The sequence below is a fragment of the Leucopleurus acutus genome (genome assembly GCF_964270905.1).
Source record: "Leucopleurus acutus genome assembly, chromosome: 9".
In the NCBI taxonomy this organism is placed as follows: Eukaryota; Metazoa; Chordata; class Mammalia; order Artiodactyla; family Delphinidae; genus Leucopleurus; species Leucopleurus acutus.
The window spans coordinates 81216521-81240674 of record NC_139144.1 but is presented as its reverse complement, the minus strand read 5'-3'; the positions used below and the strand labels follow the sequence as shown (position 1 = coordinate 81240674).

Here is a 24154-nt window from a genome sequence, read left to right as displayed (position 1 = left end):
ACGTCCGCCTGTCCCTCAGGAAGCTTGCGGGAGAAAAGGGGATAGGTGGTGGGGGTGGGGGTGGTGGTGGTGTCACGGCAGTCCAAGCGTCCCGGGCGGGCGCACACAGAGCCACTGCGCTCAGCGCTCCGCATCTTTGCAAACTACGCGCCTGACACCCGGGCACTCGGCCAGGGTCGCGGCGGCGCCGGCGGCGCGCGCACGCGCACTCCACGACCCCGTGCCCGCTCCTCAACCTTCCATTCCACGTGTTGCTTGTTGTAGGCGCCACAGGTTCCCCACCTGCACCCGGGCGCTCGGGCGGCTCCGCTTCGGCCGGCGGACGTTGGAGGACTACGGGGCTGGCGGGGCCCGGGCCAGCCGAGCAGTTCACCAGGCGCTCGGGCTCACCCCCGACGCTAACTCCGCCTATTTAATCCCGGCGGCTCCTCCACCACCCCCCCCCCCACCCCGCTACCAGTCCTCCTCTCGGCTCCCGCCCGCCTCTTTCGCCCTGGTGGTAGGAAACACTCTTGGGTCTAACTCGACGTGTCCGGAAAGCCTCGGCCAGTTTCCCTTTCGTTCTGCGGCCGCTGCGGCCAGCCGCGCGGCTCCCTCAGACCCGCGGGCGCAGCGGCAGGGGGTGAGGCGCCTGGGGGCCGCGGGCCGAGCGGCGGGGTGCCCCTAGCACTATGCTGGACCCGTCTTCCAGCGAAGAGGAGTCGGACGAGGGGCTGGAAGAGGAGAGCCGCGATGTGCTGGTGGCGGCCGGCGGCTCTCAGCGAGCGCAGCCGGCCCCGGCTCGGGAAGGGCGGCGGGACGCGGCAGGGCGCGCGGGCGGCGGCGGCGGCGCAGCCAGACCCGTGAGCCCGAGCCCCTCGGTGCTCAGCGAGGGGCGAGACGAGCCCGAACGGCTGCTGGACGAGGAGCAGGAGCGGAGGATCCGCCTGCAGCTCTACGTCTTCGTGGTGAGATGCATCGCGTACCCCTTCAACGCCAAGCAGCCCACCGACATGGCCCGGAGGCAGCAGAAGGTGAGTTGCCGGCAGGACCGGGCGTCTCCAGCCCCACTTCTTCCTCCCTGGGCTTTTCTGGGGCGCCTGCCCGTTGTCCTCCTGCAGGACACTGTATTTTTGTTAGTCTTGGAGGGCAAGGGAATCTTTGGAGGGAGGACGGTGCTTTAGCCCGCTGGGTATCAGGTTGCAACGGACGCATCTTCTCCCCCGCGGTGGGCAGAAGCTGTCAGCTTCGTCGGGACCGAGACCGACCTGACAGCCCGGCGGTGCGGCCGTTGCACCCGGCCGGGTGAGAACACAGCTCCCATCAACTTTAATTTCGAAGGGTAGTGGTGCATTCCTGTGCGCTTGGCCCTCCTGGAGCTGGGCTTTACCGTGGGTCTGAATGAGTGCGGAATCTGAACACTTCTGATAGCTAGGGAGAAGTCATTTCTGGGGGAGAAGGTGTAGAAATGTTACACGAAACAAAGCTAACTGGACAAGTTTTCCTGTATTGCTGTGTAACTAGGACATCAGATCCTAAGGAGGGAAGGTGTGCAGCTTTGGAGAGTTGCTGTGGGTTAGTAATTACCGGTCTCGGCGGGCCTAAGGAAACACGCTCTTGATGAAAAATAAAGGACTGGTTCATAACTACTTCATCACGAAAGCGCTTTTGTCCCCGTCCCCAAAGAGCTAAAGAGTTTCAGGTGAAAAACCTGCCAACGTTAGTTTTAAAACAAGACCCCAGGGTCTAATAGCCTGTAGCAGACGAAAGTGATGACTCAAAATTGCCCGAATTGGGTGAATGTTTTCAATAGAACCTAAGAAATCTTGATAGAATGTTGAACCTAGACGATTCACCAGAAATCTGCACTAGCCCCCTTAGTTTGGGACAGGATGTGGAGACCCAGAGAGATTGTATTGTAATTTGTCCAAAGCATACCTAGTTGCACAGATGTTTGTTAGTTTTCTGAACCATTAACTTAAGAATGTGAAGCATTTCTTAGAAATTTGGAGCATTTCTGAATTGACTTGTGAGAAGCTGGTATTTCAGAGTAAATGCAGTCTTCCCATCACCCTCCCACCCCCATTTACCCAACCTCTTAAAACAGGCCTAAACCAAACAGCTGTTTTGAATTGCTCCCTGGGAGTATGTAGGGGATGATTCGCTACAGTTGGTGGCTAATTACACAGATCCTTCAAATGCCTAACCCTCTAGGTAAGTTAGTCACAGAATGCTAGAGCTGGAAAAGACCTTGGGATCCAGGCAAGCCCTTCATTTTGGAGGAGAGAAGGATTTCTGAGTAACATTTTCTATTCCCTAACCAATTGGTATGATTGAAGCCACCATTTGTGAGGTCAGTTTTGAGTGCCCTGTGGAGTTTTTGTGAGCCTTCCATTTTGTTCCTAGGTGAGTACCACACTGTGTTATCCTTTGATTGCATTGGGTTGTATTACAGTCACCCAGTGCCTCTTAACTCTGTAGGTCAAGAGACTTTCATCTTCAGTAGTCACTCTTAAACAAAGTAAGTTTTTGTGTATGTTGTATGTAGTCATATAAGTTTATGAATATCATCCAGTCTCCAGTTTTAATATTCATATTGCATTTAAGTTTATTTTCGGTGTGTTAAAGTATAAAAATAACGTTTGGTGAAACTAAGAGGCTATTCCTGTCTGGAATATGATCACTGAAGATGCTTTTGCAAAGAGTCGCTTACTGGTAGCTGATTCTTACTGTACATACTTGTTGCGTTTTGTTAATGAAACAAACTCTCGCTTGTTCAAATAGGGCAGATTTCTCTGACACTCTTGTTTAAATAGAATGTTTCTCTAGAAATTATTTGAATAGGCAAACAGGTGCATTCACAATACCACTGAGGAGACCATTGTTATAACCTCCTTCAGGCATCACCAAAAATAATTCCAAACTGCAAAAAGGAAGCAAAACATTGCATATGTTCTGTACAAAAATACTTAAGACTGCTTGGAAATTTCTATTTTCTAAATATTGAGAGCATTAAATGCTGTGAGATGAAGTTTTGTGACTTATTCTTATATTTTAAGGGGGAGGCCCCCAAACAACTTAAGTGTTTCCCTTATTCAAACTTCTTCAAAAGGCCCCCCACTTTTTTTTTTAACAAGTTGCTTGTTAAAGGGAGCTGGAGCAATTCTTGGCAGTCGGGTTTCCTCCCAGGACAAAATGAAATGGGAATTTAACTGTATTCCTCCGGATTTGATGCGCAAGCCAATAATTAATGACAAAAACTTTGTTCTTGAAGTATACAGTTGGGTTATATAAAAGAAGTAACAGGATAATTGCAAAATCACTAATCCATTGTGTATATATATATATATATATTTTTGGCGGTACGCGGGCCTCTCACTGTTGTGGCCTCTCTTGTTGAGGAGCACAGGCTCTGGACGCGCAGGTTCAGTGGCCATGGCTCACGGACCTAGCCGCTCCGTGGCATGTGGGATTTTCCCGGACCTGGGCACGAACCCATGTCCCCTGCATCGGCAGGCGGACTCCCAACCACTGCGCCACCAGGGAAGCCCCCATTGTATATTTTTATTCTGTATCTTTAAGTAGTCAGACATCTAGTAAAAGGATTTAATAGCTTAAATTGTTGTAATTGAAATGCATATTGCTGCTTACTCACTTCTAACTTTAAGAATTTAGAAACTCAGAAACTGAGATTTGAAAGGGTCCTCATCTTATAAATGAAGAAAATTAATCACAGGAAGATAAAAGCCTTATCCTGGCAGTCAAAGCTGTCTCACTAGTAGGGTTGGTGGGTTTCTGTGAACCAACTGAGCTGCACTGTTTTTTGTTTTCCCACTTGGCTAAGATGGCCCACAAAGCTAGTAGGAGGTTGTATCCATGAGCTGAAAAAGCTTAATAGCGTTAAGCTCAGTTGACTAAAACATGTCTGTCTTTGCTTTTGGCTGGAAAATTTCAGCTTAGAAGAATAATGGTGGTTAGCTTATGCCAGTCTGATAACTTCAGGCTTTACAGAAAACTCTGGGAGGAGTGTAGACCAGGCACTGACAACGCCTTGTACCGGGTGGTCACACCACCTAAACGGTTCACACATGCTACCAATGTGGAGTAACAAACAGCCAATGGCAAAAATGACTTCAGCTGTGAATAATGCTTAAGCCTCTGATGCTTATTTACGTTGATTACCTTTGCACCATCAGCTAACAGTGATAATGATGAACCTTGGATGATTCTAGGTCATTGGTTAAAGGTGGGATCAGCGTTGAAACTAGGAAACAACAATGATGCAGTTAAAGCTAATCAGTTATTGCTTAATAAAGGCAATTTGTCGAACCTTTGGAAAACATTGAGACGCTGAAGGAAAAATAAAGTCCATGGTGGTTAGAAGGTAGGGAGAATCTGAGAAACATAATGACTACCATAGAAGAGGTTAAGTATGTTCCATAGATGTGGTTTACAGATTGCAGGTCTCAGTTTATAACGATTTCAGGTGTGCATGACTTAAAGCGCTCACAGTTTTGGTTGGCTAGTCTATAGGTTTCTAGTCAGTAGCTGCTTTGTTCATTATTTGTTTTATTAAATTTAGTAAGGCAGATGTTGAAGCCAACTACCTTAAACTAGAAATAATGAAGAGGGAATCAAAAAGACTAAAATGGTATCTAATAACTTAACATGTGATTCATCTGCCCTTGTTCTTTGCATTTTTATGTGTCACTGTAATCTCACTAAACTGCCTTAAACCTGCTTATATAATCACTCCCACCACTTTGCATAATTTTCCACACTAAGTTTGAGAAATGTATACAAATAATGTGAAATTGCAGACGGTGGGGAAGTAATCTCCTTTGGTAGAACCGATCAGGAAGAGAGCACTGTGGGGAAATAGCATTGGGGGAAATAATACACAGTGGGTTCTGCACTTGGCGCGTCTGAGTGTTTATACTGCAGTAAAGTGGCCACTTTTATCCCTCTTTGGAAATGGCAGTACTTTCTGTAGCTTAAAAAAAAATGTTCTCACTGCTTAGGTGATCCCCAGGCTCAGAAAAGACAATTTTATGAAAAAATGAGCTAGATTCACTTACCTTATGCTAGGGGTCATTGTTCCTTAGTGCTATGTTGTGCCATCTTTGGGGCCTAAGATACGACTGTGGCCTGATGTATTCTCAGCATAGTGCATGATGTATAAGAACCTAGTTAAATGCTTTTTGGATAGGAAGTGTCAGATTTAGTCCCTGTCTCGAGGAATTAGGGAGGTATAGGGTGGAGGGAAGAATATAAAGGCAAAGAGTCAGCCTCTCTTCTGTGGAAATTAATGTTCCTAAACATGTTTTGAGACCACCAGGCCTCACCCCACCCTCCGTAAAGAAAGCCATAAAAAGGGTAATACCTGTTGGTATAGAACTAATGACTTCGAAGAGAAGACTGTCCCAATGCCACAACCGAATCCGAGAGACAAGCAGTGTAGAAGCCCCACAGCATGCCTTGCTCTCTTGCTTGCAGGTTTCCAGGAGATGTGGTGATAGTCTAAAAAGCCCACCCTCTCAGGGAGTTAGGATAATTCATGCTTTGCTCCTTGCGCTTTGGTACTTTATGGTGCAGAAGGGATGGGTTATGTTGTTGGCTGCTTTTAATATGGAGTACGTTGTCCTGTGGGGAGTGAGTTGGAAACCACACATTAGAGTGAAACCTCAGACTGGACTTTATCTGAGAGAAAAAAATGCTGCTTGTTTCAATTGATTCATCTATCCCTCCGCAGGGTGTCTTGAGACCGCGGCACTTAATTTGGTGGAATGAGTTGTGCTAATGAGAACTGAAATGGATTAAGCGATATTGGAGTTCGCTTCTTTCAGAAATGAAATCAGCTGTAATTTTGGTTTACGTTTACTGCTTATAAAGTGAAATAAAATATTGTAATTCTGTGTGTTCCCTCTTTTAAATGTTCCCTCTTTTAAATGTGTTCCCTCTTTTCATTTCTACACTCACAAGATGAATGGCATAGTTTGTCAAGTCATGAAAGACCTTCAAAACAAAATTAAGAAACCCAATTGTCAGGCTGTTAAGTATGGGAATTCTGAATGGAAAATTCTACCAGTTATTGTTTTCTAGTGAGGCAGGCCTCTTTTGAGTTATTGTGCTACTTTTTATGCATTTCAAGTTAGACCTTTCTTTGGCAAAGAGGGTGGGTTGCATAGTCATGTGTTATTGCCATTTCAGTTTTTAGGCCAGGAAAAAAACTAATGATTGTAAATAGAATAGCATTGGAACAAATGATATAGTTCCAAAGCTTTAAGAGTATTCAAGAAGCTAATCATGGAACTGTCCCAAATCTGTAACATGTCACCTTAGGACCAGTGTTTAAGTTACCTAAGGATTTTGATATGATTTCCTTTTTTTAAAGAAAAAAAAAAGGAAAAAAAAACCCCTGGGATTCTTATCCTTAGCTTCACATTAGAATCACCCGGAGAGCTTTTAAAAATCAGAGTGAAGTGAGTCAGAAAGAGAAAAACAAATATCGTGTATTAACGCATATATGTGGAACCTAGAAAAATGGTACAGATGAACCAGTTTGCAGGGCAGAAATAGCGACACCGTTATAGAGAACAAACGTACGGACACCAAGGGGGGAAAGCGGGGGTGGTGGTGGTGGTGGGATGAATTGGGAGATTGGGATTGACGTATATACGCTAATATGTATAAAATTGTTAATAAGAACCTGCTGTATAAAAAGTAAATCAAAATTCAAAAAAAATCCCATTATCCAGGTTGTATCCCAGACTAATTAAACCAATCTCTGGGGTTAGAGTCGTAAAGCTTCCCAGGTGATACCAGTGTACGATCAGACTTGATAATCCCTGTTTTAAAGGGAAACTACAGGAAAATGACTTAGTTTATGGCTTATTTTCACCTAGGCAAGGTGAAAGTATAATATTTGCAATAATGAGTGAGATTACTGAGTAATTAAACCCGTTTTACATATTGAGGAAAAGGTAATAGGGGTGCTCTAGGCAAGGAACAAAAAACATCTAAATATTTTAGACTATTGAACCAATACAGTGGGAGGACAGTGCGTACTTAGACTTTTAAAAGGTCTTTAATTTGGTGATATGCTGGAGGCTATTGAACTACATTATCAATTGTGTAATTTATTCATTACAAAACCACGGATAGATCACGGTGTTTGCAACGGGAAATATAGGAGGGTAAGCCTGAGCGTTTACCATTACAAAATGAACTGGAAAGGAGAATCTAGTGAAATCTCAAAGTTGGAGTTGACCCTGAGCAATGCCTAACTGAAGAGTGAATTTCACAGTGGTCTGGTCTTACAAGATCATTAGCAGGTGGAATGTTTTTTCAGTGTGTGCAGTAGGAATGCATATGGGTTTTTCAAAAAGTAAACCTTAGAAGTCATTCTCTAGTAATTGTTTTAAGCGAAGTAATTAAAAACTAAGGACTTACCTAAGAGTGTCTTTATTTTTGTGCTGTTTCCAAAACTCTAATGTTAGGTTAGACAGTAAGGAAAGCCCCTGTTTTCCTCAGATTGCATAATGGGTTAAGTCCTTTGTTTGTATTTGGGAGTCTTCTGCTTTGTAGAGCATCCTTGATGCTTTGCTTTGCTTCTTGAAATTTTATCACATTGCTTTGTAAACTTTATGGTTTGAATATTTTCATTTTATAACTTTCGAGTTAGGAATGAATTATTGTGATGAAAATGTTACTGGGACAAAGGGTATGAATAATTAAAACGCTATCCTTCTCAGTCTGATAGCTGAGGTGGTATTTAATTTGCTCATTTCTGATTGCTTGGGAGGATGAATGTATATGATCTAATATCCTATTCCTACTTCTCTATTGAGATTTAGGTGTCACTTATTAATGTGTCCCCGTCCTCGGTATGTTGAAGGTAGCATTCCTTTGTGGAGGGTGTTTCTATAGTCTGCCTTTCTGCCTTTCGTTTCGTTTTTTAGATAGAATTCAGTTGATCTTAAAAACTTATTTCTTATTTATATTCTTGGCTAATAAGTTTCCCATGTTGAATTAAAATTTGAATCAAGGAGTTGACTTTTTTCCCCCAAATAGCTAAGCAGTTCTTGAAGCCTAACTTTTGATTAAGCTCTACTTCAATTACTAAGGTGTTAGACCAAATCGTTTATATTCTTTCCTTCATTAATTCATTGATCAAATATTTATTGAGCCCCTAGTATGTGAGTTTAACCACAAAATGTTCTGAGACTAGAGAATAAAATAAGCAGAAAATTTCTCATGGGATAATGTTCAGTGATATATAGACTATTTGTATGTATTTCTCTTTATATCTGTTTCTAGGCTACCTGTTCTAATTCATTAATCTACTTTTTCCTACTGCTAATACCAGAATTATGATCTTACCATATTTTAATATCTCATGGAAATCACTCTTTGGCTTCAGAGGGCCTGGGCTTCATTATTTTCTATTCATTCACTGTGTGAGCAAGGCATTTCATGTCTCTGGGCCCTGGGTTTTTCATTTGTAAAATGGGGATAATGACCTCATAGTATTCCTGTTCTGATTAAATGAAGTGATACATATAAAGTGCTTAGTATAGTGCCTACTGCATGGATGCGCTTCAAATTAGGTGCTATCATTTTTAATTTAATCTTGTTTAGGAAACTATATTTTATTACATTCAGTCTTCTAGGAACATAGCATATCTTTTTTTTTTTTTGCGGTATGCGGGCCTCTCACTGTTGTGGCCTCTCCCGTTGCGGAGCACAGGCTCTGGACGCGCAGGTTCAGTGGCCATGGCTCATGGGCCTAGCCGCTCCGCGGCATGTGGGATCTTCCCGGACCAGGGCACGAACCCGTGTCCCAAAACTGCAGGCGGACTCCCAAACACTGCGCCACCAGGGAAGCCCAGCATATCTCTTTAGTTAAGCTTCTTATGTCTTTGTGATGTTTTGCATTTTCATTATATAGAACCTTTGCATTTATAATTAAGGTTATTTTTAAGCATTTTATAATTTTTGTTTTTACTGTGACATCCTTCCCTGTTTTATTATGGATAAATGTAAAACTCTAATTTTTGTTACAGCTGGTTATATTACAGTACACTACTGACTGAGTAATTAGTACTTTATTCTTCTAGAATTTCTAAGTAGGTGGTTGAATCATCTGCTGATAGTTATAACTTTTGTCTGCTCCAGTAGCTGTACCTCTTTTGTTTCACAGGGCAACTGTCCTAATACAATGTCTAGAAGAGTATGTGTACTTGTTGCCAATACCTTAGGCTTGGTCCAGGCTTTCCTGGGAATGCTTTTGGTATTCTACCAGTGAATATAGTGTTGGTTAGTGTTTTAGGATAATTCTGTTTTTATTACGTGAAGAGGATAAAATGTCAGGAATGGACTCTGAATGTTATCAGATTTCTGCATCAATTGAGGTGATTGACTAGTTTTATTTTACTGATGTGACATATTTCTAGGTTCTTATTAAACCATGTTTGCATTGCTAGGGTAACCCCTATTATACGTGAACTTTTGAAACAATTGACTCATGAAATGAACTATATCCAGAACCTATTTTTGATTTTTTTCCTTTCCCTAGCATATTAGATTTTTTTTCTTATTCCAGATTCAATTGTGATGATTGCATAATTTCAGAAAATTGGCCATTTCTAGATTTTCATGTATATTAACATAGAGTTGGGCATATTTCTCACTTATTTTCTTAATCTTTAATGTTAGTTTTAAGTCTTCAGATTTTTTCCTTAAAAAAAAAAATTCACGGGAAGACCTTCAAGATGGTGGAGGAGTAAGACGTGGAAATCACCTTCCTCCCCACAAATACATCAGAAATACATCTACATGTGGAACAACTCCTACAGAACACCTACTGAACGCTGGCAGAAGACCTCAGACTTCCCAAAAGGCAAGAAACTCCCCACATACCTGTGTAGGGCAAAAGAAAAAAGAAAAAACAGAGACAAAAGAATAGGGATGGGACCTACACCTCTGGGAGAGAGCCGTGAAGGAGGAAAGGTTTCCACACACTAGGAAGGCCTTTCACTGGCGGAGATGGGGGGGGGAGGGTTGGGGTTGGGGGGAAGCTTTGGAGCCACGGAGGAGAGCGCAGCAGTGGGGGTGCAGAGGGCAAAGTGGAGAGATTCCCGCCCAGAGGATCGGTGCCGACCAGCACTCACCAGCCCGAGAAGCTTGTCTGCTCAGCCGCCGGGGCGGGCGAGGGCTGGGAGCTGAGGCTCGGGCTTCGGAGGTCGGATCCCAGGGAGAGGACTGGGCTTGGCTGCGTGAACACAGCCTGAAGGGGGCTAGTGCGCCATGGCTAACCGGGAGGGAGTCAGAGAAAAGGTCTGGACTTGCCTAAGAGGCAAGAGACCATTGTTTTGGGTGCGCGAGGAGAGGGGATTCAGAGCACCGCTTAAACGAGCTCCAGAGACGGGCGTGAGCCACGGCTATCAGCATGGACCCCAGAGACGGGCATGAGATGCTAAGGCTGCTGCTGCAGCCACCAAGAAGCCTGTGTGCGAGCACAGGTCACTATCCACACCTCCCCTCCCGGGAGCCAGTGCAGCCCGCCACTGCCAGGGTCCCATGATCCAGGGACAACTTCCGAGGGAGAACGCACAGCGCGCCTCGAGCTGGTGCAAAGTCATGCCGGCCTCTACTGCCTCAGGCTCGCCCCGCATCCGTACCCCTCCCTCTCCCCGGCCTGAGTGAGCCAGAGACCCCGAATCAGCTGCTCCTTTAACCCCATCCTGTCTGAGCGAAGACCAGACGCCCTCAGGCGACCTACATGCAGAAGCGGGTCCAAATTCAAAGGTGAACCCCGGGAGCTGTGCGAACAAAGAAGAGAAAGGGAAATCTCTCCCAGCAGCCTCAGGAGCAGAGGATTAAAGCTCCACAATCAACTTGATGTACGCTGCATCTCTGGAATACCTGAGTAGACAACGAATCACCTAAAAATTGAGGCAGTGGACTTTGGCAGCAACTGTAGACTTGGGGGTTTGCTTTCTGCATCTAATTTGTTTTTGGTTTTTGTTTACCTTAGTTTAGTATTTAGAGTTTATTATCATTGGGAGATTTGTTTATTGATTTGGTTGCTCTCTTCCTTTTTTTTAAATATATAGATTATACACTTTTTTCCTTTTTTCTCTTTGTGAGTGTGTAAATGTATGCTGCTTTGTGTGATTCTGTCTGTATAGCTTTACTTTTACCATTTGTCCTGGAGTTCTGTCTGTCCATTTTTTTTTTTAGTATAGTTTTTAGCGCTGGTTATCGTTGTTGGATTTGTTTTTTGGTTTGGTTGCTTTCTCCTTTCTTTCTTTTAAATTTTTAAAAATTTTAATAACATTCTTTTCTTTTCTTTTTTTTCTTTTTCTTTTTTTCTCCCTTTTCTTCTGAGCCTGACAGGGCTGACAGGGTGACTGACAGGACCATGGTGCTCTGGCTGGGTGTCAGGCCTGTTCCTCTGTGGTGGGAGAACTGAGTTCAGGACTTTGGTCCACCAGAGACTTCCCAGCTCCACATAATATCAAATGGCTAGAGCTCTCCCAGAGATCACCTTCTCAATGCTAAGACCCAGCTCCCCTCAACGACCAGCAGGCTACAGTGCTGGACACCCTATGCCAAACAACTAGCAAGGCAGGAACACAATCCCACCCATTAGGTGAGAGGCTGCGTAAAATCATGATAAGGTCACAGACATCCCAGAACACACCACCAGACGTAGTACTGTCTACCAGAAAGACAAGATCCAGCCTCATCCACCAGAACACAGGCACCAGTCCCCTCCACCAGGAAGCCTGCACAAGCCACTGAACCAACCTTAGCCACTGGGGGCAGACACCAAAAACAACGGGAACTACAAACCTGCAGCCTGCGAAAGGGAGATCCCAAACACAGTAAGTTAAGAAAAATGAGAAGACAGAGAAACACAGCAGATGAAGGAGCAAGGTAAAAACCCACCAGACCTAACAAATGAAGAGTAAATACGCAGTCTACCTGAAAAAGAATTCAGAGTAATGATAGTAAAGATGATCCAAAATCTTGGAAATAGAATTGAGAAAACATAAGAAACATTTAACAAGGACCTAGAAGAACTAAAGAGCAAACAAACAATGATGAACAACACAATAAATGAAATTAAAAATTCTCCAGAAGGAATCAACAGCAGAATAAATGAAGCAGAAGAATGGATAAGTGACCTGGAAGATAAAATAGTGGAAATAACTACTGCAGAGCAGAATAAAGAAAAAAGAATGAAAAGAATTGAGGACATTCTCAGACCTCTGGGAAGACATTAAATGTACCAACATTCGAATTATAGGGGTTCCAGAAGAAGGGAAAAAGAAAGGGACTGAGAAAATATTGGAGGAGATTATAGTTGAAAACTTCCCTAATACGGGAAATAGTCAATCAAGTCCAGGAAGCACAGAGAGTCCCATACAGGATAAATCCAAGGATTTATTCTACTCATTCTACGGGGCTGCCATCACCCTGATACCAAAACCAGACAAAGATGTCACAAAAAAAGAAAACTACAGGCCAGTATCACTGATGAACATAGATGCAAAAATCCTAGGAAGTGATGAGACTGGAGAGGTAGGCACGGGGTAGCTTATGTAAGTTCTTTAGGCCATGGGAAGATCAGACTTTAAGCAGGGTGGGGAGCTATTGAGTATTGAGCAGGTTCAAAAAGTGATCTGATTAAGATTCTAAAACAGTCTGTACCTGAGAAGATCCAGTGCCACTACGTGGCACAACTCCAGGGGCCACCATTTACGTGGAATTTAGGGCAACGCCTGAAGCATCGTCCAGCCTTGAGAATAGATTGTCAAGGCAAGAGTGGAAGCTGGAAGACCAATTGAGAGATTGTGGCAATGGTTCCGGTCTGAAGAGGGTGGTAGCCTCAGGGGTAGTGTAGGATATAGGTAGTATTTTCTCACCATTTAAGTTCGTGAATATATTATAAATGGACCATATGGTAATAGTGTTATTTTGAAGATGATAATGTGCTAAATCTATTTATGCTATTAAATAAAACATATTCATGTGGTTAAAAATTGAAGCCTTGCAGAACTTGGAATAAAAAGCTGTCTCCTGTCCCATTTCTCCCCAACCCCAGTTACATTTCCTGAGGGAACCCTTTTCACTCTTCCCTATGTTTTTAACTCTTCCGGCGAATCCTTTGTAAATTGAAATAAGATGCACAAACCACTTTTCGTCCTCCATCCTCCTCAGACTCCAGCCATTACTTCCTGTAGAAGGGGCAGGGTGGGGAGATCAAGTCCACTTACAAGCATCTGGCTCCTTTCTTCTACTTGGAATGTGGTTAGTTACCATTATTAGTCTGCTAGTTGACCCCAGTATGTTCTCCCCTCCTTACAAGCCACAGACTTTTTAGTTGGGAGCATGGTTACCTTTTCTCATCTTCTCCCCGCTTTTTTTTGTTGTTGTTGTTAACCGTGGGACTGGGTGTGCTTGTCTGCAGAGAATGTGGGTCGAGAGCACAGCCCAGGGGGATGTCGACTTTATTTCTCGCACATGAGAACAGGACTGGGTCTGTTCTCACGACGAATTGCACAGGCAATGTCTCTGTTCTTAAAGAATTCAAGAAGACAGGCTACAGGTGGCTGAGATTTTGCTGAGAAGAGCAGAAAGTGAGTCTTGCCAGGCTAGGAGCAAGTATGTGGCAGACGGACTGTTGCCCCAGATTGTTCTCCTGATGGCTCTGAACAATCTGTAACAATCAGGGTCTGTTGTCTTTTCCAGCTTCTTGTGGCTGGATAGAGCTAAAAGACTTAAGTTCAGGCAAGTGGGGTATGAATGGAAGTGCCCTGTGCAAACCTTATAGGCCATTCCTTGGAAAGAGGGGCACATCCGCCCTTTTTCTACTGGCTGGAATCCCCACGTCAGTCATTAGAGCAGCCATTTGGATGAGGACATGCTGCCTGCTGAGAGCAGAACATGTCTGAAGGAGCCTGGCGCCCTGATAGCTTTGCAGGGGAGAGCTGCCACATGCTCAGGTCTCAGAGAAAATGAACTTCTGTCATGTTTATGCTAATCTTACGTGATGTTAATTATAATCTGTTATATCCACATCATACCTACACTTAGCTTTTTAATTTACGTAATATACTCACCCCTTTTATTTCTCAGTTTTTCCTCTGTAGACCTTCTAGTTGTACTATTTCCGCTATGAGTGTTAATTACTTGATGCTCATTTCCCCTCCTCCTCTTTGCTAAGTTTTCAGCTCTAGCTTCCCTGGCAGCTGTGGGTGGCCATGTGACATGCGTTCTGGTGTATGAGACAGGAGACAGTCATCTTGTGACTGAGGAAGATGCTAAGGGAATTAGAGATGCTGGGTCAGACACACTTGATTCTGAAACCATTGCCAGTCGCCCCTGCATCCAGACATTTCTGTGAGGAAAATACCCTCCCAAGGTTGCTAATCTACTTTATGTTTAAGAATCATTAAGTAAGAATGATTTTTATGGTAAGAATCGTTAAGTTCTCTGCTCTTTGAGTAGTTGCTTCTAGAAATTCAAGGCCATTTAATGGAGTTTACATCATCAAGACTATTTTTCACTGCAAAACCACATAATGTACTTGGTTGCATTTCTTAAAATTTTATTTTTCTTGGGGTCTTTTTCTTCTTCTTTACCCATCTTGTCTCCCTTCATTGCTTCCTTAAGTTGTCCAAAATTATATACCGGTGCCTATCAACGGTGATGGTAATAACCCCTAGCAGACATTTTAAAAAGTATGGGGTGTTTTTGATTTTCTTGGTTGATTGGGGGCTTGCCACTGGTATTTAGGGGGTGGGATCCAAGGATTCTAGAAATCCTGGAATGCATGCTGTATTGTCCGTCACACATGGCATTTGAATGCCCTGTTGGACATTTCTGTAGTTAAAGCCGGTTTATAATTATTTGAGCCTAGAGCATAACTCTTCATCTACAAAATGCAAAGTTTTTTTGCATGGGTTTACTAAGTTATTTTTCTAGTGCGACAACTTCTGGGTAAATTGAAGGAAGATTGAACTTTGTCAGGAAGTTTCCTGAGAATTGCTTTTTTTTTTTTTTTTTTTTTTTTTTGCGGTACGCGGGCCTCTCCCTGCTGTGGCCTCTCCCGTTGCGGAGCACAGGCTCCGGATGCGCAGGCTCAGCGGCCATGGCTCACGGGCCCAGCCGCTCCGCGGCATGTGGGATTTTCCCGGACCGGGGCACGAACCCGTGTCCCCTGCATCGGCAGGCGGACTCTCAACCACTGCACCACCAGGGAAGCCCATTGCTCACTATTTTGAAAAATGTCACCAACAGTAATGATGCTTCTGATACTGTGTTACCAATACAAGGTGCTTGTGTCAGCCTTCATTTTCAGTTTTCACATTCTCCTTGATTTTATGGATACATATATAAAAACTTCTTAGCCCTTATTTCAAAATGTCAGCACTCTGTTTTTGATAAATTTCAGTTAAATATCGCCTAACTTCCCTTAAGTTCTGACTTCTTCATTATATAAGACTAGATGCATACATCCACTATCTTGTAGACCAGCTACGCCTAAGCATTTACATACTAATATACATGTTATTTCAGTTACTTTGTTTCTGTTCCTGTTAGGATGTTATATTTTTGAAAACGGGTCTGGGCAGGTAATATACCTAGGAATAAATTTCATTGCTGCATAGCAAAAGGGTTATTGTTCTGTTTTTTGCATTTATAGGGGGTTTATTAGTTAGGGCCCAGTAGGAGATAGCCTGTTCCACTCCAAGGGACAGTTCACAAATGAGAGGATCAGGCAGGTTTAAGGGAACCAGTGACGGGATGGTGAAGCATTCAAGAGTTGGCTACAGAAGGAAGAGCCCTTACTACCCCTGGGTCTCCAAGAGCAGGAGGAGGGAGCTGTGGTCTGAGCTGGGCGGGAGAAAGGCTGCCTGACAGAGGCTGTGGAGAGTCTAGTCACTGAGACTGTGCATGGCAGGGAGGGAGCAAAGGGCACGACTCTGCTGGCTTTGTCTTCCTTCGCTCCGATTCCTCTGATGCTGACCCTTCACCAGAAGGGAAACCCAGAGAGAAGCTGGAGAGCAGAATTGCTTGCTGTTCTAAGTCATTAGTCCCCCAAGGCACAGAACAGGGTAGACAACAGGGGGAAAATAGATCTGGAGGGCAGAGGGGAATAGCTAGCACAGGGGATGTCGTGTCTGATTAGGGTTGAGAGTCACTATTCCAAAGGATAGCATTCATCTCTCTCTCTACCTTTCCCCCCTCGTTTAGCCTTCCTCAGGCGTAACACTAATCTGAACTCGTGTTTGGACAGCAGGCTGAGTTGTCATTCTCCCTTCTTAGTTCTTTTGAGTTGGCAACACTTTTTTTTCCTTCTTGTTTGAACCTTTGCACATGCGCCTTTGGAAGAGAGAGTGTGATAAATTTCCCAAATCCATGCAAGTCTGTAGTTACCTTTATTTTGCTAGAGAAATGGGCTGGCCATAGAAGTCTGGGTTGAAATCGTTTTCCCTCAGACCTTTGAAGGCATTGCTTCACAAGTGTTGTTAATGAGAAGTTTGAAGTCTGGTGTCGTTTTTACATGACCCATTTTTTTCCTGTCTCATATGCTTTTACTGTTCTTTATTTTTAGGGGGTTCTAAAATGTTACAACAATCCTTTTGGCTTTTAAAGAATTTGTTGCGCTAGGCACTTATTTACACTCAATATGGCTATAGGAGTGTGTCTTTCAGCTCCTGGAAATTCTTGTATTTTTGTGAACTTGAAAGGGAGGGAGGCTGGGCGGTAAAGGGTGGTATTTGCTTTTCTTTAGGGTGAGACAGCTTCTTAAAATCATCCTGCTGTCTTTGTTAGAACATTTAAAGATCTTGGAACGTTCTATTTGGATGAATTTTCTAATCATAATCTTCAGATTGATTGTCATTAACAAACAAGTGTTTTCCTTTCATCTGCCTCTTGGCTTTACTTTAGGAACACAGAGTAATGTAAAATTCAGGAGAATCAAAGGATATAACAGTGTATTCATATTATGTGCATATTCCCTATTATGTTATAATTTTCTGCGACTTAGTTTTATGCTTGACTCCCCTGTGCATTAATGAAGCTATTAACTGGAATAAGACCCATAGTTCCTAAAATGACCTTGATATGATGGAATATAAACATCTGGTTGGAGAAAGGAATTTCAAAAGGACCGTGCTTGTTCAGCATTTTGCCTCTAGGCATTAACCAGTAATGGTAAAGGTAAGAATAAAATTAAAGGTTCTCATCTAATTAGTTACCCAACTCTTTTCAATCTGTGTGTGTGTGTATGTGTGACTCCTGTGTCCATGAAATTTTATGAGTCTGTTGGGCTATTTAATGTAAAATAGTATAAACTTTCAATTAAATAAAACCCAGGTAAGTTGAATATTTTAAGCAGTTTTAGGAGGAAACCAATAAGGGAGTAATGAGGGGAATCAATTTGTGAGGTATGTGTTAAGGTCAGAGGGAGACCTGAATTCCATTAGTAACTTTTTAGCAAAAGTTACTTGATTCTTTTTATAGTACAAGGCCCTCAGGCCCTGCTCTCTGCCGGTATCAATAGATAATGGCTTCAGTAGGTAGTACCGTCTGTGTCTTTCCCCCACCAAGAGACAAGTGCCTGACAATGAGAACATTTTAACTTTTTACAAAGCAGCTTCTTTTATTCTCATGAAAGACTGTTCTCTTCAGCAGTATTTGCTTAAATACTGCACTTTTCACTTGGTTTTTTTTCTAATGGAGGACCTTCCTAGGCCCCCAATGTTTTCATTAATTTCAGAATCACTGTATTGCTGTTCAGAGGCCTCTCAGCAGAATAGTCTGTATCTTCACAAAAATATAGAGTGTAAAAATGTCAACTATACATAATGTGCCTGAAATATTAATGTTTACCAGGTTCTGAGATGTTCTTCAGAGCATGAAGGTTAAAAAGGGATAAAATGCACGATGGCTTTTAAAAGAAATGAGAAGGATTAAATGACATTTTTAAGTCTTGAAGTTTCAGCTTATCTTATTTCTATTTCTGTATTTGCTCAGAGAATGTAAGCAATGTGCTTAAGGTCATTCAGTTTGTAAATGATGGTGTTTGAGTTCTAACTCAGATCTCTGTGCCTCCAAACCCTTGGATCTTTAATTCAGGTGTCTTTTTTAATTTTTTCTTGCAAGATCAGAACTACTTTGTTTCTGGTATAAGAGCTCTTATTTAAAATTGTTTTATTAGGTTATACTGAAGTCAGGAGTATGTGGGTATATTGTAGGACAAATCACATGCCCCTAAAGCATTGCTACCTACAATTAAAGGCTGACAGAAGGAAACTTGAGTATTGTTGTGGTCTTCAGCAGTGGCTTTATAAAGGGAGTTAGTTGGGATTGTATGGGAAACTGTTTGAATAGGAAATGTTAAAATGTCAGGACCTCATAATGGGAATTTTGAATTCTCAAACTGTAAAAGAGTCTGTCAAACTGCTAAGGAGGTTATTGATCTTGATCCCAGGTGCCTGCTCTTTGGGCACCTATGCTCAGGGCTTCTCATTCTGGATCTGGCTAGGGAAAGTTGTCATTTAAAATAGTTCAACCCGGGGCTTCCCTGGTGGCGCAGTGGTTGAGAATCTGCCTGCTAATGCAGGGGACACGGGTTCGAGCCCTGGTCTGGGAGGATCCCACATGCCGCGGAGCAACTAGGTCCGTGAGCCACAACTACTGAGCCTGCGCATCTGGAGCCTGTGCTCCTCAACAAGAGAGGCCGCGATAGTGAGAGGCCCGCGCACCGCGATGAAGAGTGGCCCCCGCTTGCCACAACTAGAGAAAGCCCTCGCACAGAAACAAAGACCCAACACAGCAAAAATAAATAAATAAAATTAAAAAAAAAATAGTTCAACCCAATTTTCTCTTTTACTATTTCAGTTTTTACCATCTTTTTCTCTATTACTCATCAATCTCCAGAATTCTTTATATTCTGAATATAGAAATAATATGTGCTTATAATAAAGTCCAGAAACATAGAGAAATTGGAGGGAAATACTTATGCTCTAACCAGAGGGTAAGGGCGGTGAGTGCTGAACAATTCATCCTTCTCATTTCCATTTCTCTCTTCCCCTGGTGATTATGCTATAAACACAATTTGGCATCTTGCCTTTCCCCCCCCCCCCACTTAGCACTGTATCCTGAAAATTTACCTATTCAAAACACTCTTCCTGATACTTTTTAATCTTTGTATACTCTTTCCTCATATATACATATCATAACATTTATGCTGTGATGAGCATCTGAGTATGTCTTATGGGACGAGGGATGGATTTCACATTTCTAGGCTGAGTATAAAGAGTGTGCACATATTGAGATTTGTAATATGTATTGAATAATTCTTGAACAAATGTACATACATATGCCTATGAATAGTTTGTAACAAATATACTTATCTCACTGTGTCCTTGCTAACTTTGAACATTGTCTTTAAGTTGGTTTTTTATTTTTTAACAGACATCTGGTCCTTACTGTTGCTCCATAGCTAGACAGCTTTGTATATTTGACACACATGGTATGTTGTTTTACTGTTTAAAATGCTAACTTTAGTTAAAATGCTAACTTTTCACGTGTTTTTTAGCAATCGTTGAGCCCCACCCTGTGAAGGCTCTTGAAGCAGGCTAGGAGCCCAGAACTCGTGTTGGTGTGTCTGAAAAGCTTGTAATTAGAGGTTTGTCTGTCTAAGAAGATTGGCGGCTTGGTGACAGGGAGAGGAGTTTGGTGGCATTTCAGTAGTGTAGGAGAGTATGAATGAAGGTGGTGAATGTAGGGATGGATGATGGAGAAACAAGACAAGGGCTGTAAGAGACGTGTAAGAAATAGAATGAGAAGCAAACAAGGACTGACTGAATGAGGAGGATGTAAAGATGATTCTTAGGATCTTGCTGGTGCCACTTGTGGGATGAGGAACCATTACCAAGATGGGAAACATGAGAAAGATTTGGGTATATTCCAGTGAGGATTATGTTGGCTCTGAACAGAAAGTCTAATAAACCACTGGGCTTTATTTATCTCACTTTACAAGACGCACTGGCTGGGATGGTGGCTCAGTGATGCCATCATAACGCAGCCTTCTCCTGTTCGCTGCTGTTCCATCCCTGGCATGCAGCTTTTGTTTGTTTGTTTGTTTGTTTTTTTGCGGTACGCGGGCCTCTCACTGTTGTGGCCTCTCCCGTTGCGGAGTACAGGCTCCGGACGCGCAGGCTCAACGGCCATGGCTCACGGGCCCAGCCGCTCCGCAGCATGTGGGATCTTCCCGGACTGGGGCACGGACCCGTGTCCCCTGCATCGGCAGGCGGACTCTCAACCACTGAGCCACCAGGGAAGCCCTAAAATTGATTTTAATAATGGTATACACAAAGGGAAATACATTTCTGAAGAACATTATACAAACTGAAATTAAAAAACAGTTCGATAAGTCAAAACATGAGACACATCAGAGACATGCCAGACTGTTTTTGTTTTGTTTCGGTTTTTTTTGCGGTACGCGGGCCTCTCACTGTTGTGGCCTCTCCTGGTGCGGAGCGCAGGCTCCGGACGCGCAGGCTCAGCGGCCATGGCTCACGGGCCTAGCTGCTCCGCGTCATGTGGGATTTTCCCGGACCGGGGCACGAACCTGTGTCCCCTGCATTGGCAGGCGGACTCTCAACCACTGCGCCACCAGGGAAGCCCCTGGCATGCAGCTTTTGCCTTCATGGTTGCAGCTACCTGCAGGTCAGGTATTTGTTCCAGGTAGAAGGAAAGGAGAAGGAGCTGTGGAGAGACTTTATTCTGGAAAGGAGTGTCCCTCCCCACCTTGACTTCTTTCTGTACCTTATTGCCAAACTATAGCTGCAAATCAGGCTGGGATGGTAGTTTTTTCTTACTGGTCTCTGTGCTGGAGGAAAGCAGAGAAAGGGATTTGGAATGAGAGTTAGTTAAGCCACTGACAGTCTGGTAACAAGAGGGCAGAATATAAATATAAATTTTGGCCATGTTTGTAGAAGAAGCTTTTATGCAGTGGAAAATAGCATGTAGATTTCAGAAGTTCTCGGGATTCGGGGACAGATGTAGATGCAGTCTACGTTTGCTTCATATTCACTCTTGTAACTGAAGGACTTCAAATTCCTGTTTCTAGGTTTTTTTCTTCCTGAGGACCACACCCTGTACCTTCCAACTGCAAGGCCAGACTCCCCATGACATCCCATCACTCTGGTTCCATTTACTGTTATTTCATCCATTGCCCTCAGAATTCTCTTGGATGTACTTATAGTGTTAATGGTAGGGTCCTTTGTCCATGTTTGGAATTCGAATTCCAGTCTGTAATTTATCAAATATGACAATAACCACATGTTTCAACCCCTCTCTGTATACCTTTTCTTATCTGAGGAAATGGATTGTTAGGACTAAATAAATGTATCTACTAACTCACTTCCCAGGATTGTTCCCTTCCTGTCTCCCCCTCCACAATTTTGAAAAGAGGCCTAGTGTCCAGGCAGAACACTGCTAAGGAATACTAGTAATACCAATAAGGAAGTGATCCCTCCATGAAATCAGCAGCCCCTTTTTCTAGCATCATGCTGTTTTCCCATCAGTCTTCCTCTCTTGCAGATGGGGATCAAAGTCACATTTTAAAAAGCTTTCAGACTCCACCACAAACTACTTCCCCTCCAGGGAGAAAGGCTTTTAAGTCATTCAAAGCTTTTATGGGTTATATTTTCATATATAACAAGTCAATAAACATTATCTAATTTTTTTTAGATCTTATGTAAATATAGTGATGTCCCTTTTATACTATGATTTTCAAGGACATGATTCCCTTTTGAATTAAACTAAGTGGTGACTAACAGTTGTAGTGCCGAAGCCATTTTCTCTGTTCACTGGGGGTTTTCGCCGGGTTCAATTCATCATCTCCTCCTACCAAACGGTTATGCAGCACAATATAATCTTAAGTGTCTTTCTATAGAACTTGTTGCTCTCTGCACATACTCGAAGGCAAATTTTCTGCCGTTGTTGATGCATACATTTATCTGCAGTGATAATAAGTGTTAGCCTTGAGGTTGCTCATGGGAGTTCTCAGCCCTTGCATGTGTGGAGCACGCCTTGTTCCAGCACAGCTAAGCAGCGTGGTGGTGTGGGGTGTCTTGTTTGGCGATGTTCTATAGCAAACGAGGGTGGCACCTTTGTCTTGATGCCTTAATGGCTTGAACTTCTCTCCACTGACTTTTCTGTGCATACATGTCCTCTTCTGACTTTCTGATTATTATATGCTGCGTGCAAGTACGGAGCTGGTGAAAGCAAGACCCTCTTTTCTGGCAGTTCCTAGGATATTGCTTAGGTAGTGCCTGCAGCCTGATTGTGTTGACTGATAGCAGGCTCTCCAGAAGGACGGGGATGGGGTTTTCTACCAGAGTTGTATGCCAGGAGGCACCTCTGGGGCTTTTGCCTTGGGCTGCAGAGAAAATGTTTGCAAAGCACTGAAGCTGGCACACAGTGCATGCCCTCCACCTCTTCTCCCACCCTCCTCCCACCCTCCTCCCACCCTCCTCCCACCCTCCTCCCACCCTCCTCCCACCCTCCTCCCACCCCATGTCCCCGTGTCTCCCGCCTCTCCCTTTTTTTTTTTTTTTTTTGCGGTACGCAGGCCTCTCACTGTTGTGGCCTCTCCGGTTGCGGAGCACAGGCTCCGGACGCACAGGCTCAGCGGCCATGGCTCACGGGCCCAGCCTCTCCGCAGCATGTGGGATCCTCCCGGACCGGGGCACGAACCCGTGTCCCCTGAATCGGCAGGCGGATTCTCAACCACTGCGCCAACAGGGAAGCCCGCGCCTCTCCCTTTTCTTCCTTCTCCCCTGCCATCCCTCCAACGTGATTTCCTTGGGAAGGATTGGATATGAATAGCGTGGATCATACGGGATGATATATGATATTGTCAAGGTTTTAACACAATAGGAACATTCGTGTATCTTTTGATGTAGGAGTTTATTAGTCAGGATCTAGTCAGAAAAACAACTGTCACAAAGTGGTTTAATAGAGGGAATTGAATATAGGGAGCTAATTATGAAGGTATTGGAGAGCCAGAGGGCAAGTGTGGATCTGTCATGCAATGCCTCAACTTCAGGAAACTGCTATCATCCCTTGGGCTAAAGGGATACAGGAAGGAATGGGTGTTGTCACAGCCAGGGAGGGGAGCTGCCTTGGTGAGAGCAGAACCCAGGACGTAGGGCTGCCTACACAAGAGCTGGAATAATGAAGGAGATGTGGTGACCACTGGAGGTGCCCCCTGAAGTAGAGGAGGTAGCGGGGGGAAAATACCCTGAACTTCTCCCCCTTATGATGTCCATTCACCTGCTGGGCTCTCAGCAGCCTAAGACACCAACAGCCAATCTGTCAAGGAAACCTGAGCGCTGAAGTTCGTGGGGTTCAGTCATGTGAAGGGGAAAGCTGGGGAGTCTATGGGAGAGCAAACAGAGGACTGGCACGAAGGCCACGGCCTTTTCCTTAGGTGTGGTTGCAATGACTGTTGTCATGCCTTATTTTTCTAGCATAAGGCACATCCCTAATGCACCTTCTATCATTTCCATTTTAGATTCTTTAATTCACAAAACTTAATTTGTGGGATTTCTTTTTTTTAAATAAATTTATTTATTTGTTTATTTTTGGCTGCACTGGGTCTTCGTTGCTGCGCGCGGGCTTTCTCTAGTTGTGGCGAGCAGGGGCTACTCTTCGTTGCGGTGCGCAGGCTTCTCATTGCGGTGGCTTCTCTTGTGGAGCGTGGGCTCTAGGCACGCGGGCTTCAGTAGTTGTGGCACGTGGGCTCAGTAGTTGTAGTGCACAGCCTTAGTTGCTCCGCAGCACGTGGGATCTTTCTGGACCAGGGCTCGAACCCGTGACCCCTGCTTTGGCAGGCAGATTCTCCACCACTGCGTCACCAGGGAAGCCCCTTAATTTTTTATTGGGTTTTTTGGAGTGGAGATTGCAAAGCAGTCTGCATGCAGGATTCTGCAGTAGCCTTCTAAACTTGTTTTCCAGCTTCCCGCCTTACCACCCCCATCTCTTTACAAACAGTCAGAGATTCCTTTACAACACAGGTCAGATTGTTTCTCTGTTCAAGACCCGCAGCGGGTTCCATGCATTCCCAGTACAGGTGAGA

At 43.8% G+C, this 24154-nt stretch overlaps 1 protein-coding gene across 5 annotated transcripts in view; it reads left to right on the top strand.

Moving 5' to 3' along the window:
* The first annotated feature begins 512 nt into the window (after positions 1 to 512).
* CADPS2 (calcium dependent secretion activator 2) overlaps positions 513 to 24154 on the top strand; it is a 484769-nt gene continuing 461127 nt past the window's right edge. For all 5 annotated transcript variants that reach the window (XM_082846689.1, XM_082846688.1, XM_082846687.1 and 2 more), the window contains exon 1: positions 513 to 1013. In XM_082846689.1, coding sequence (XP_082702815.1) covers positions 672 to 1013 — 342 coding nt within the window. In that variant the 5' untranslated portion in view covers positions 513 to 671. The remainder of the gene's footprint in view (positions 1014 to 24154) is intronic.